Raw genomic sequence first — 15,929 nt, forward strand, 5'->3', positions numbered from 1 at the left:
TCATAGTAAATCCTTTAATAACTCTTAAGTGGTTTAAGAATGCATTGATCAAACAGAGTCAGGAATATAGTATAGTGTTATAGTATACTTTAGTGTTACAATCAAAAGCTGTGTGATTTTCCTTAATTTCCTCCCAAAAATTTTTTGTATTTCTAAAACAGATGATAATGCCTAATTCATAGTGCATTAGATGTAAATGCAATAAAGCAATCTTTATGTTCACATTTAACATTATATGTAAATGTTTGAAATTATGAATTATTTTAAATGTTTAAAATATATATATATATATATATATATATATATTTTGGTTTTTGGATCATACCTGGCAGCGCTCAGGGGTCACTCCTGGCTCTGCACTCAGAAATCACTCCTGGTAGGCTCGGGAGACCATATGGGACGCCAGGATTAAAATTATAAAGTTTTAATCATTTAAAATTAAGCATATAATTTTGCTATAAAGGATTTGTTTTGGTTTTGGCCATGAGTTATGAGCACTCCCATTTCCTTGTCTACTTTTTCTTGAATAGTAATGATAAAAAAGTTTAAATTTTAATGTGAGTGACTGCTAAGAAATTTGTTTTCATGGTTGTGCCCGCTATTTATATTTTAGGTAGAATGAAAATTCAGCCAGCACATTTGGGAATGTATTACTGTATTATTGACATATTAATAACTGTTCTTTTTGTTTATTTCTGCATATTAATCTTTTTGTATTATTTTTGCTATCATAAAAGAATAAGCTGTTCAGGTGTAATCATTTCTCAATCTGGTATTTACAGATGGCTTATTCAATCAATACATCAGTCAACAGGAATACAAGCCTCGATGGAGTCAGATCATCCCAAAAAGTACCAAAGGTGAGCTTTCCTTACTAGGTTGTCGGTATTTTTGCTTTCAATTTTCAAGTTAAATTTTCCAAAAATAGCTCAAATTTTACAAAACTCTGTACGGGAAAATCAGTATTTAAAACAAATATTCTATAACTAGGTAGTGGGGTTACTCTATTAAATTTTACTTTTAATCCTCCTTGTTTTATTACTATAACAGATTGGTTTTTAAACAAAATACTATCTTAAATATTTATGGGGAATGTTGTAAAATTATATACTATTGTGCTAATGTCAGACATATGTTCCTAAAAAATTCACATTCTGCAAAATAGTTAATAGAGCTTATGAGAATATGGAAATGTCTGAAATTGTGGAGCTTTATAAGCAGGTTCTATAAAGATAAATACTGGCACTGTTAAATCTACTCCCACCCTCACATCCTCTATATTTATCCTTAACTTGTTTCTTTTTCACCTTCATCATGATCTAACACTTTGTAAATAACACTAGTAAATAGTCCTACAATTTATTCCTTTCATACTTAACATCTCAAGTTCACCAGTTCTTGCCATGAAATTTTTTTTAACTTTGGTCTATTAATATATTCTTCTAAAGCATTAAAAAAAAAAAATGGGGCCGGAGCAGTGGCTAGTGGTAAGGCGTCTGTCTGCCTTGCAAGTGCTAGCCTGGAACGCACTGTGGTTCTATCCCCGAGCGTCCCATATGGTCCCCCACACCAGGAGCGGTTTCTGAGCACATATCCAGGAGTAACCCCTGAGAGTCATTAGGTGTGGCCCAAAAACCCCCAAAAAACAAAAAAATCCCAAAAACTAAAAAGTTAATGCTAAAATAAAATATTAATTTAAATAAAAGAAAGTTAAATTTTTCATTCTTTTATATTAAACATCACAGTGAGTTTGGAACCACTTACCCTTGCATTTATCTTCTCTGAACATTAGGTTCCTAACAGCATTCACTTCTTACAAAGATTATTTTCATCAAGCTTAAAATATTATACAAGGTGTGGCTTCAAAACAAACAAACCGGACGGGAGAGATGGCAGAATCCCGGTGTCCCATATGGTCCCCTGTGCCTGCCAGGAGATATTTCTGAGCAGACAGCCAGGAGTAACCCCTGAGCACCGCCAGGTGTGCCCCCCCCCCCAAAAAAAAAAACAAACAAACAAACCAAAAAATGGCTGTACTGACACATCTTGGAAGGACTGGAGAATGACTGGGGTGGGGCAGGAAGAAAAAGACAAAGCTTTCTTGATTGTGAACTGAAAGTTTAAACCTACCTATTGGAAAGGAGAGAAAAAAATTTGCAAGGTGATTCTCAATAATTAGCTCTTGAACAGCTTCAGTTTTGCATCTAGTTTTTCTATATCTAGTGTCTCTGTGAAAATTATAAAAAAAATTGAATGTCTTTAATATAAGATAAAGCTGATACTGGGAAAGTGGCTACTCAGGCTGTATATTTGATTAATGAAAGGTTTAATTTAACAATAGATTTTCTGTTCTATAGCAAGTAAGAATTAGAATCTCTTATCATTTCCAATTATCAACATGAAGTTATAGCTTCACTTATGTAGCATTTGCTGTAAAGAGTAGATATATATTGATGAATAGTTTGCTCTTTCAGAAGTTTAAATTTATATTGATTGCCTTTAACCTTGTCTATTAAGTTTTGTGATAGAAGTAACAATCAAAGGGGAAGTTAAAAAGTGCCTGCTTAAAAAAAAGTGCCTCCTCTTGGAGAAACAGACTGGTAGACTGGAGGGAAATGGGGTTGGAAGGGTATTGGTAGAGAATGGAAGGAATTAATGTTGAAACATTTTAGGCCTGAAAACCAGTCACGAATAACTTTGTTAATTTCAGATGACTACATTAAAAAAGAAAAGAAAGGGAAGCAAATGTTATGATTTTCAGCCAGTACTCATATAAAACAATTAGTAAATTATGTGAAAACTGATCATGAAAATATTGGTATAAATTAATACAGTATGGAAATTATTAGTGTCAGTTTTAATTAGCATCTTGGGTTTTAGTAACTAACTTTATGAGCCTTAAAAGTGCTCGTTATGGGTCGGAGAAATAGCATGGAGGCAGGGCATTTGCCTTGCATGCAGAAGGATGGTGATTTGAATCCCGGCATTCACGAGCCTGCCAGGAGCGATTTCTAAGTGCAGTGCCAGGATTAACTCCTGAGTGCCACTGAGTGTGACCCAAAAACAAAAACAAACAAACAAACAAAACTTTAAAAAAAAGTGCTCATTATACTAATAAAGTGTGCCTAGTATATAAACCTGAGCTCTAATTGTATGATTGTTTTCCACTTTTACTTAGTAAGGCTAAGTAATTTAGAACTTTATGCTATGTTTTGTGTGGACTGTGCCATCAGCTGGTTAATGGCATTGATCATGACTATACTGAAAATAGCTTCCAATTACATTAATAACCTAAAAGCAAGATTATCATACACAGTTATAAATTACATTTGTCTTAGTGGTTTTCTGTATTCAATATCAAAACACTGTTGTTTTTGTTTCTTACTACGTACAAACTTTTGGATAATTTTTGACATAGGTGTTCTTTTCTCTATAGAAAGAAAATAACTTGATTCTTCTTTCAGGTGATGGAGAAGACAATAGGCCAGGAATGAGAGGGGGCCATCAGATGGTTATTGATGTTCAAACAGGTAAGGAATACTTTCAGTGGAAAGCAGGTTTTTGTTGGTGGGTGGGGAGTAACATTTGTGTGTGCTAGGGCTTGTTCCTGGCTCTACACTCTGGTGTGCTGGGAGAATCGTGTGTTGCCAAGAATAAAACAAGATTTGACTGCTCCATTCCCAGAAAGCAAATTCTTAAAAAGTCACACATTTTCAAATACTAGGTAAACATGAATATGCTTCTTTATTACAAAGGTTTGATGTTATTTGCCTCAGCTAAACAGCAGAGAAAATAGGCATAAACCTCAGGTGCAACCAATACCAGGCAGTGCCATTTGAGGGTAGGGACTAGGCAGCTGCACAGATTAAATTAGATAAACTGAAAGAAAAAATGTGTGTCCTTTTATAGCACTGTGTGTGGTGATGGTGTTAGTATGTGTAGGCTTATAATTCAATTTTCATAGTAAACTATTGAGTATTTCTGGATTTTCAGTGCATTTATGTTTCAATGCAACAATATGATAATATAATAAATGAATTAACTAAAATAAAGGGAGTAAACAACAAATTAGGTAGCTTTTCATATTGGTCATGCCAATAATTGCTAAATACTCTTCACAAACCTGTATGTTTGTGACAACCTTGGTTGTCTTTTAAGTTATTCTATAACATGGTACTGAAAATCTTTAGGTTTCTCTAGCCTTGAACAATTTAAATACCATAAGATTTAGAGGTGAATACCAAAATTATAATAGGGTTCAAACTACTATCTTCAAAAGTAAATAATAACAAATATTTAGTGTAATTTTACTGTATGACTTTACAAAGACTTTACTCTAAAGAGTGCCAATATGAATCCAAACACTTTCATTTTTCCATGTGTAACATATACTTAATTATCCTCATTCTGACTCTTAGGACATTGGGAATAAACAAGTTGTTTGGTTGACTCAATACAAAATAGTTAAGAATAAAAATAAATGCAATGTAAGGTTTGGGTGTTTTTTTTTTCTTTTTTTGTTTTTTTTTTTTTTTGGCACTGATGCATTTTAACAAGTGTTTTGTAAGTGATATAGAAAATTATATTTTAAATTAACTGCTAAATCTGTAGTCAAAGTAGTGATCTGGGTTAAGAATATTATAAGTTATCTCTATGGAAATGGTTCATTTAAAAGCTTAGAAAAACTGACTTTTCAAATCTAGGTTCTTCCCCTGAAAGTTTTCCCCTCCCTCAAAATAGACTTGACTCAGCTGTTGTCTTTTTCCATGATGAATCTTCTACCTCCAAGTCCAATGAATATTCATGTATGTATTTATAAATTGCCAGTTATAAATAAATTCTGGCTTACTTAGCATTTAGGAATCTTATCAATGAGCAGAAATAATTTTCATGTGTTTTTTTTGGTAAGAGATAGGTGAAGTATATATACAAGACTTAGCAAAGTAAAAGAGCAAAGTTTCCCCTGCTCCTTTTTTTCTGTCTGAGATAGAAAATAAAGAGTCCTTTGATAGACAAATAACTTGACTATCCTGACTGTTCCCTGGGCAGAATTCTTGACTATTAAGAGCTAATTTTTCAGGTCAGAGACCTTTGAATTGATTTATTTTTAGAGTGATAAACATTTTTTGTGATATTTTTGTATATTTTATAGAATAGTGACATTTCAGTGAAATTTCAAACAGTAATATTCTTTTAAAAAGCAAACAAACTCAAGGGCCAGGAATGTGGCCCAACTGGCCAAGAGATTGATCTTTTTACAAGTGGCCCCCTGGAGCTGGATGTACCTTGGGTTTTCTCTCACCATAGCAAAAGCAAGGAGAGGAAGAGTTTGAATTTTGACTTGACTTATATTAGAAAGATGAACATAAGGAAGCATAATAAGAATCACTTTGTTAGTTTTTATAATCGTGGATTATTGTTCTTGATAGGTTCTTTAAGGGAGCAATCTTTTGATAGCTTCTCAAGAATCATAAGTCAACAAAGATGACAAAGAAAAATTAGCCTTTGTATTCTAGTATTAACATCTGTTTATAGAAAGTCATGCAAGTACTTTGAAAATCTGTTTATCTACTCACCTACTTATCTGTTTTGGAAGTGGAAGTTGATCCTCAAGCCTTTTCCTGACTCTGTGCTTGGCTTTGCTCCTAATGATGCCTGGGGATCCTGCAGTGCCAGGAATTGAACCCAGACCTTCCTGCATGCAAAACATGCACTCTTCCCATTGAGCTATTTCTCCAAACCCTAGAAATACATTTTTAGGATGATATTTGTACTATAGAAAATTTAGGGGCCAGTGAGGTGGCGCTAGAGGTAAGGTGTCTGCCTTGCAAGCGCTAGCCAAGGAAGGACCGCTGTTCTATCCCCCGGTGTCCCATATGGTTGTCCCAAACCAGGGGTGATTTCTGAGCACTTAGCCGGGAGTAACCCCTGAGCATCAAACGGGTGTGGCCCCCCCAAAAAAACAAAAAAAAATTTAGGGGTTTCATATCTCATTTTAGAGCCATTTTTTTTTTTTGTTTGAGGGCTGTTTTAACGTTCTGAATACTGTTTCAAGCTTTTATAGATACAAAGAAGATTATAAAGCTAGATTTCAGCCTTTTATTTAAAGGAATTAAAAAATTTTCTCATTTAAGTAAGAAAATGTTCCATTAGACCAGCCATTTAGTACTGTATTATACAACTGTAGTTGAAATTTTAAGAAGCTCAGTACCAGGCTTTTTTTTTTGGGGGGGGGGGGGGGCCACACCCAGCGGTGCTCAGGGGTTACTCCTGGCAGTCTACTCAGAAATAGCTCCTGGCAGGCACGGGGGACCATATGGGACACCGGGATTCGAACCAACCACCTTTGGTCCTGGATTGGCTGCTTGCAAGGCAAACGCCGCTGTGCTATCTCTCCGGGCCCAGTACCAGGTTTTTTTCTTTTTCTATCAAAATAGGTAGGAAACCTCAAGTAAATCCTAGTTTTTGGCATCTACAAAAGAAATCAAGGGAGTGATAACTATTAGTTAGAAGAAACTTTCTTTGGGGCTGGAGAGAGAATACAACCAACCGGTAAGGCACTTGCCTTGCATGCAGCCACCCAGGTTCAACCCTCCCCCAATTACTGCCAGAAGTGATTTTGAGTGCAGAACCTGAAATAAACCATCAAGAAGAACATCAGATGTGATCCAAAAGCCAAAACCAAACAAAAAAACTCTTCTTTAGACATCTGAACCTCTGACTTTTCAGTACCAATTATATATAAAACTATTTTCTTTGGGGGTGTGGAGAGTGAGTTGGATCATTCCTGGCTAGTTCAGGGGACTATTTTTGATGCTGGAGTTGAATGGGGGTCATCTGTGTGCAAAGCAAGCATCTTAACCCCTGTTCTCTGTCCAGCTTCTTCCATTAAATATAACAACAACAACAAAGCATATAACACCATATTCTGGTATTCTTGAAGTCCATAAAGTATCATCATTTTTTTTTTTTTGATTTTTGGGCCACACCCGGCAGTGCTCAGGGTTTACTCCTGGCTGTCTGCTCAGAAATATCTCCTGGCAGGCACAGGGGACCATATGGGACTCCGGGATTCGAACCAACCACCTTTAGTCCTGGATTGGCTGTTTGCAAGGCAAACACCGCTGTGCTATCTCTCCGGCCACATAAAGTATCATCTTTAAGGAAATAACTAAACATCGATTTTGAGGATTCATTTCAAATTTAATTATGTTGCTATATATCTGTATATTGTTTCCATGAGTAAAATTTTTTCTTCTATATTATTAGGAGAAGTATAGACTTAAATTTTGAGATAAAGACTTAATTAAGAATTCAAAATAAGGCAGAAAATACAACCCCTTAGCAGGAAATATGATCATGGCAAAAAATACAACCTCTTAGAGACTAACTTTACCCAAAAGATCTTTGTCTCCATACTATAGTCAAATGTTCTATGAAAGAATAGAATTCATTTGAACAAAGAAGGCAGATCAATCCATTTGCTCATTTGCTGAGTCACGAGAAGCCAATAAATTGGCTAATGAAATTAATTTAAAAAAACATTGCACTTTTTTCATCTTAATTTTCAAAACTATTTTTTCTTTTTTTGTGTGTGTTTTTTTCATTGACGTATCTTGGTTAATAAAACAGTGTCTATTGGGGCCGGAGAGATAGCATGGAGGTAAGGCGTTTGCCTCTCATGCAGGAGGTCATCGGTTCGAATCCCGGCGTCCCATATATGGTCCTCCCGTGCCTGCCAGGAGCAATTTCTGAGCCTGGAGCCAGGAATAACCCCTGAGCACTGCCGGGTGTGACCCAAAAACCACAAAAAAAAAAAAAAAAAACAGTGTCTATTTCTCATCATGTCATATTCACTACCTAAGGACCAATAAATATTCTTACAAGGATCCATTGGTCTCCACTTTAATCCTTCTCTTACTTTCTGCACCCCTGGATCTGTTTTCATATGCTTTGCCTGCTCCCTTGCTTTGCTTTATATCCTACAAGACATAGGAATGAGATCCATCATCCAATGCTTTCAGAAGAATTGAACTTTTAAATGGAAATTATCCTAACATGTTTTTTTACCTGAATGTCAATTTTGAAATGCTTAAATTTTTTCACTGGTTTTTCTCAAATTGATACTAAATTAACAATTAAATTAACTCTCTTCATTAATCTGCTGACCCTCTGTTTACTTTCTCTTCTTGCTCTTCTATTTTTGGTGTATGGGAATGAACCCAGGAACTGAGACCTCAGACATGTGGAGTATGTGCCCAGTGTCTTTTTTGACAACGTGCATTTTATGAAAGGTTAAGTTGTATGATATTAGTGCACTATATGCTATTTCAAATAGAAAAATGGATTTAATTCCACAAAAAGAGTGCCATCTTGTGGAGAATTATACTATCAGCATGGTCTGATTTATTCCTGTGGATCAAAGTAGAAGGATAGTGATTTGGGCTCATAAAATTTAAAGCCAAAAAGTGGCCAAAGACATTAACATTTCTAACTTATTTTAAATAGCGATAAGATTTTATCTTGGGGGCCAGAGAGATGCACAGTGGTAGGGCATTTGCCTTGCACGCAGCCGCTGATCCAGGACAGATGATGGTTCAAATTCCAGCATCCCACATGGTCCCCTGTGCCTGCTAGGAGTGATTTCTGAGCTCAAAGCCAGGAGTAAATACTGAACACCGCCGGGTATGACCCAAAAAGGAAAAAGAAAAAGAAAAAAAAGATTTTACCCTAATAATATCAATAATTTATTAGTATTTATTATTACTAAAAAGCTTTATACTTTATATAGTATATATATATATATTTTTTTTGGTTTTTGGGCCACACCCAGCGGTGCTCATGGGTTACTCCTGGCTGGCTGCTCAGAAATAGCTCCTGGCAGGCACGGGGGACCATATGGGACACCGGGATTCGAACCAACCACCTTTGGTCCTGGATCGGCTGCTTGCAAGGCAAACACCGCTGTGCTATCTCTCCGGGCCCTATATAGTATAATTGAATTTCTATTTTGTGACTTGAATATGGATGAATGGATATATAATTGATACATTTTATTTTAATGAAATGACTTTGCTTTTTGAAATGACTTTGCTCCATACTCAATGATGCTCAGATTACTCCTGTCTCTGAGTTCAAGAATTATTCCTGACAGTGCTTAGGGACCACCATATGGGGTGCCAGACATTGAATTGGGGTTGGCTACACACAAGCAAGCTACCTATCTACCGGATTATTTCTCTGGCCCTTGACATTTTATATATAGCCTATTATTGGTTATTTTACTTTCAGTCCTTTTTTTTTTCCTTTGTAACTCTACTTTAGAGAGTTCTGTATGTTATAAATTCAGACCAGATCTTACCATACCTCTACATAAAGTCTTTAGTACTTGTTTTAAAATTTTATTTACATCTCTTACTCATTTTTTTTTAAGTAGAACAGTATTCACCACGGTTTCAATATTTTCTCCGTTACTTAATTTTTGCAGTAGCTTTCTGAAATAGGCAGTGTTACGTTTCACAAGAAGAAAAACCAATAGTCTAGGGACTGAAGATAATTACACAGTCCTTTCTTCTATCTCCTCTTTTGCCAACAAAGCTACTTTGGAATTCACAAGTTTTTTTTTTTGGCGGGGGGGTTTGGGCCACACCCGGTTATGCCTGGTTGTGCGCTCAAAAATCACTCCTGGCTTGGGGGACCATATGGGATGCCAGGGGATCAAACCAGGGTCCATCTTAGGCTAGCGCGGGCAAGGCAGATGCCTTACTGCTTGCGCCACCGCTCCAGCCCCACAAGTCATATTTTTCTGTCATTTTTAGCTCTTCACAAAATCTCCTCACCTATGTATACTTTATTCTGTCTTTAGTCCACTCATATTCTAACACTTAAGTCTGCCATTACTGTGTTGTACTTGTTTTTAACACTTTGACTAGATTGCAGCTCTTTGAGGATAGAGACAGTGCCTTTCTTTTTATTCTCTAAAGTGCCTTTTCAGATTAGTGCTAAAAATTATTGACTAGGTCAGAGAGGTAGCACTGGAGGAAAGGCACTTACTTGACTTATCTGTAATAACCCCCATCATCGCACCCTTTAAACTCCTTGTACCACCACCAAGGATTACTCCTGAGCACTGCCAGGGATGTGAACCCTTCCACCCCACCCCGAAATCTATTTAAAATATATTGACTAAATGTCCTTTGAGTGCTGGGAGGAAATGGATAGCTCTACAACTTGTACCCCTTTGAAAAGTAGAGAGTCTGGGGATATGGCTCAAAGGTAAAATATGAACCCTGTATGTGTGAGGCCAATTACTTTGGCACCTGACCTGATCCCCACAATTGAAGAAGGAAAATATAAAGGACTGACACTTAATGTGACTATTTTGTCCTGAAGGTGTACATGAATTGTTAAATAACCTAATAACTTGGGAATTGGACATTTAGTTGACGAATCTACTATGTTGTACATAATGCCATTGTCTCTCTCTCTCTCTTTTTTTTTTTTTTTAGTTCTCGCCCCACCCACCCTTTTCTGGTTGTTGTTGGGTCACACCCAAAAACAGTGTCAGGGGTTACTCCTGACTCCGCACTCATAAATGGCTCCTGGCAGGCTTGGGGGACCATATTGAATGCCAGGAATCAAACTCGGTCCATCCCGGTAGGCCACGTGCAAGGCAAACATCATGTTGGCTCCTTCCCACCTTTTAAAGTGAGACAAGAAAGTATTTTGTTTTCTTAAGATTTTTTTGGATTATACCTGTTGGTGCTCAGCCTCTACCCCTGGCTCTGCATTCAGGGATCACTCTTAGAAGGCTCAGGGTACCTTATGGGATGTTTTTTGAATTGAGTCCAGGTTGTCTGCATGCAAGGCAAGTACGCCCTTCTTGCTGTGCTATTTCTCCAGCCCTCGAACAATATATTTATTTAAAAAAACTTATTTAGAATGATGTGAAGATAGAGGGAATGCATAGTCAAAAGACAGGGTACAGTTTTCCTGAGTAGAAACCCAACAAAGCACAATATATAGAGACCTAGTAAGCAAAATACATGTTCAGGAGAGAACCTGGGGATTTTTTTAAATTTTAATGCATTTTCTGTTGTTTGTTTCTAGATGATATTTGATCTTTAAATTCTTTAATTTATGTGATACTTCATTAAAATTTATATAGGCTTTAAGCTCTGGTATGTCAAAAGATCCTGTTTCCTTTGGATTCATTCAATTTTACTATTAAACTTAAACTGGGACCACAAAGCATACACAAACAAGAATGACATCTTGGCTTAATTCCATTCGGATGCTTGCTCTGTGCCAGATTTTATTTTGCTCAGCTATCAATGAGGCTGTTGTGGAAATGTGGGTTTTCTTTGCTGTGAGAATTTATGCGTACAAAGAGACCTGCTTTTCAAAAAGAACATTGAGAACCCAAAGCCCAAAAAGAAGGGTTATTAAAGTTAATGAACCAGGGTAACCTTATCCAGAGGGTGCTCAGAAACAGTATAAAACAAAAGGTCAACTGCTATTTTTGTTATGTGCCCCCTTCTCTCCAGGCTTCACTATTGAACAGGGTTAATTGCCTTTATAGCAGAACCTTAACAAATAATTTTTATGTCATAAGAAAAGCTAAAACTTCCCTTTCTGTTTAATTTTGTATTTCTGGACATTACATTTTGCATTTTGGGGGAAAGATTATCACTTACCTAATGATAGTGGGTTTTATAGTTCTGAAATATTGGGCTTTTCTTTATCGGAGGAGGTAGCATCTTTCCTGGTTGTGTTCCTTCTAACAGTGCTCAGAGACCAGCAGGGCAACGAGCTATGCTTGGAGCCCATATGGTACCAAGGATGGAATCTGAGACCTCACACTTGCTAAGCATATACTCTACCATTTGCGCCATATGCCCAGCCGTGAGATACATTAATTGCTATGTGCTGAGATTTCAACAGGCAGAGCTCCTCCTTTCAGATATAAGACCCAGTGTCCCCAGCACCTCATGACCCTCTGCCCTTAGCACATCTGGGTATGTATGGCCTTGTTGGCCACCCAACACCTCCCAAACTCCAGATCCATCATTAATCTATGGAGAGCCACTCCCTGTTTTAAATAAATGTGGAAAGTTTCCCCTTTTTTTCACATTATATAAAATTAAAATGTCCTCCTAAGTACTGAGAAGCAGAATCAGATAAAGTAGTACCGTTTTTTTTTTTTAATCTTGTACTTAGTAACTGCAAATACTTTATTTTGTACATGTTGTAAAGATAGAAATTCTATTTATGCTTGACAGCCCTCTGAATGTTTTCGTGTACCTAAGCAACATCACCAAAACACTGAAGGTTTTGTAAATGAAAACCCTGAAGCCAGGGAAGTGAAGTGACCTACTTGAGTCCCTAATTAGCACTAGAACTCAATTCTGTATCAGTGGTCCTTATCGGAGGCATTGTTCTAATTTCCCTAGGTTACCAAGGCAAAGGGCTATTTTTGCTTAGGATAGTCACAGAATTTGAAACTATATGAAAACATGACAAATCTCTGAGAAGATGGTACACATCTGAATGATGAAACTTTTAAGCTAAAATTTCTGGTGGGACATAACTTCGATGTCAGTCCTTACAGATAGAGCTATAGGGCACAGCTGCTGGCTTATGTATTTTGCCTATGTTATGTTATCTTGCCTATTTAACTCTTAACATAGGAACTTGTTGCATCTCACATAAGACATTTACATGTACTTGAAGAAAGGGGAGTGACTAATGTAAAGAAGGATGGATGATAGCAGGGGAGGGTGTAATGATTATTTTTTTATTAGCCACTGAGTAGGAAATTATATTTTGTCAGGGTTAATGCATTCATTATAGACATTTCAGAGGTAGGAGAAACTGAATTATAAAGCTATATCTGATGTGACTTTTAAAACTTTCTGAGGAATTGCCTAAGATAAAAGCTCAGGTCAAACCAGGTCACAGAGATAATGGAGACTGACACTTCCACCCCCAAATGCACCAACAATACAATATAGCACCATTTCTTTTTGCAAAGGCATACTAAAAGGGGAGGGGATTTTACATATAGAAAGAAGCTCTTTTCTATGAGGGATAAGAACTCATATATTTTACAATACAGGGTCACCGCCCACTTTGAACATATGTCATGTAACTTCAATTTAGACTCTAGGTGATTAGCGACTGTCCAACCCCAAACCCTAGATCTCAGACATAGAACTGACACAGTTCTCCACGACAGCTCCAGGAACCAAACTCTTTGGGACATTCTTAATACTGTTCTGACAGCAACATGCCCCAGCTTTGATATGACAGCCTGACAATGAGGAAATGGCAACAACTTGATCTAAGAGGAGGTTGTCTTATCTCACCAACTAACAATGAGATGAAATCCGAAGACACGTCATCCTTTGATCTGTGCAAAAGCCAAGATCACTAACTTCAGAAGTCTGACTGTGACAACCATGGCTAGACAGAACTTATCATGGGACCAATAATAAAAACTTTAGTTTATGTTTTGGCCTACGATCTGTACAACAACCAAGATCTCTAATTCCAGAGGTCTGACTGAGACAACTGCAACTGAGCAGAACTTCTGGAAACATAATGAAAGACTCTATCCTAGGCTTCATCCTAGAATCAGTGCAAAACCCAAAACCACCACCTAAAGAAGACTGATTAAAACAACAGTGATGGAACAGAACTTCTAGAACCATAAAGAAAGACTCCGTCCTAGGCTCCATCCTAGGACTTGTGCAAATACTAAGGTCTCTAGTTACAGAGGCCTAATTTTATCATCCATGAATGAGCAGAAGGTTCCCAGATGCCACAAAAGGACCTAGGGAGAGTAAAAAAACATGTACAGAACTTGTAGTTATTCCCATAACAGTATGCTTCAAGGGCAGATAAACCCTGTATTGCTTAGGCCAAGGGAATTTCCTTTCAAATCTCCCCAATATTTAGTGTGCTTATGCAGAAAAAAAAAAAGGCACAAATCTTTTTTTTTTTTTGTTATTGTTGTTTGTTTGTTTTTTCTTTTTCGCTTTGTTTTTATTTTGGAATCATGGTTATTGTTTGGTTGTTGTCTTTATTGCTGTGGTGCTTTTCGGGGTTTTTTGATTTATTTTTTTGTACTGTTGTTTTTCTTCCTTTTTCCTCTTCTCTTAAATTGACATTTATAGCTTCTAGAAGAACTCCACCCTGTTTTTTGTTTGATTTTTGCCCCCCCTTTTTCCTTCAAACAGAACCACATAACTTGAATCATCTTGTTCTGCCTCATAAATTGAGGGGCAAGTAACGGATGGTACCAAGACCAAACACTTGTATGAACATTTAGTAGAAATAAAAAGATGATCAGATTTAAACAACAAATCCAAAGCAAATGACAACAGAATCAATACCCAATCTACAACAAGCTAGAGACAGAGGGGACCACCTATACGAGCAGCTCGGCGGGCAAAGTAGGGGAATATGGGATACATGCTGGGTACGGGTGGAGGGAGGACAACATTGATGGTGGGAGTGCCCCTGATTCAATGTCACTATGTACCTAAAATATTACTGTGAAAGATTTGTGATTCACTTTGGTCAAAATAAAAATTATTTAAAAAAATTCTTTCTGAGAAATTAAACCTACCATAATATATTTGAAAAGTTTTCTCCAGTTTTCACAGGGATTCAAGCTATACAGCACTTTATTCTTAAAATGTCTGATGTAATGCAGCTAGTGTGAATCTTGAGTTGGCTATTGTAATGGAGAGAAGTAGTTTTACTGCTAGGTTTTATTAGAAGCTGCTAGATGTTTTTAATATACATTTGATAATAGAGATTTTTCTTTTCTACACAGAAACTCCTAAACTATCTGCACATTACTTTTACTTGGGATACTTTCAGAATAGACAATTATATTCCTTGAAAATGTATGGAATCAGACTCTCAAGGAATGCTATCAACTTACCTGTTTTTATCTCTCAAAATATTAACCCAGCCTCTGTCTTACTATGTTTAAAAAAATACTGATGCTTAACAGATGCTAGTCTAGAATATATTTGAAATATAACTGATTTAGACTGACCCCTTTTTTTTTTTGTTTTAGTTTTTTGTTTTTCGGGCCACACCATTTGATGCTCAGGGGTTACTCCTGGCTAAGCGCTCAGAAATTGCCCCTGGCTTGAGGGGACCATATGGGACACCGGGGGATCTAAACACAGTCCTTCCTTGGCTAGCGCTTGCAAGGCAGACACCTTACCTCTAGCGCCACCTCACCAGCCCCTAGACTTACCCTTTTTTTATTTAGTTAAGTGTACCTTCTTTCATTTTTTTTTTTCTTTTTGGGTCACACCCAGTGACGCTCAGGGTTTACTCCTGGTTATGTGCTCAGAAATCGCTCCTGGCTTGGGGGACCATATGGGACACGGGGATCGAACCGCGATTTATCCTAGGTTAGCATGTGCAAGGTAAACACCCTATTGCTTGTGCCACTGCTCCGGCCCTAAGTGTACCTTTTTTTTTTGTTGTTTGTTTGTTTGTTTGTTTGTTTTGGGCCACACCCGGCGTTGCTCAGGGGTTACTCCTGGCTGTCTGCTCAGAAATAGCTCCAGGCAGGCACGGGGGACCATATGGGACACTGGGATTCGAACCAACCACCTTAGGTCCTGGATCGGCTGCTTGCAAGGCAAACGCCGCTGTGCTATCTCTCCGGGCCCTTAGTGTACCTTTTTAAGTCATCTTAGAAACAACGGAATAGATTATAAATTTTACTCTTGTTTGTTAAACACAATTTTTCATAATTAAAATTAATTACTTAAACACAATGGACACAAGGTTGTTCATAATTCAGTATTTTCAACAGATGCAAATTTATTCATGATTGAGTTTCAGTCATGCAATGTACAACACCCTTCAGCAGTGCACACTTTCCACCATCAGGGGAT

At 37.1% G+C, this 15,929-nt stretch overlaps 1 protein-coding gene across 5 annotated transcripts in view; it reads left to right on the top strand.

The window, feature by feature from the left end:
- MKLN1 (muskelin 1) overlaps positions 1-15,929 on the top strand; it is a 393,778-nt gene that overhangs the window by 306,846 nt on the left and 71,003 nt on the right. For all 5 annotated transcript variants that reach the window (XM_049774456.1, XM_049774465.1, XM_049774473.1 and 2 more), the window contains 2 exons: positions 783-860; positions 3,465-3,530. In XM_049774456.1, coding sequence (XP_049630413.1) covers positions 783-860; positions 3,465-3,530 — 144 coding nt within the window. The remainder of the gene's footprint in view (positions 1-782; positions 861-3,464; positions 3,531-15,929) is intronic.

Source organism: Suncus etruscus, chromosome 1, assembly GCF_024139225.1.
Source record: "Suncus etruscus isolate mSunEtr1 chromosome 1, mSunEtr1.pri.cur, whole genome shotgun sequence".
NCBI lineage: Eukaryota > Metazoa > Chordata > Mammalia > Eulipotyphla > Soricidae > Suncus > Suncus etruscus.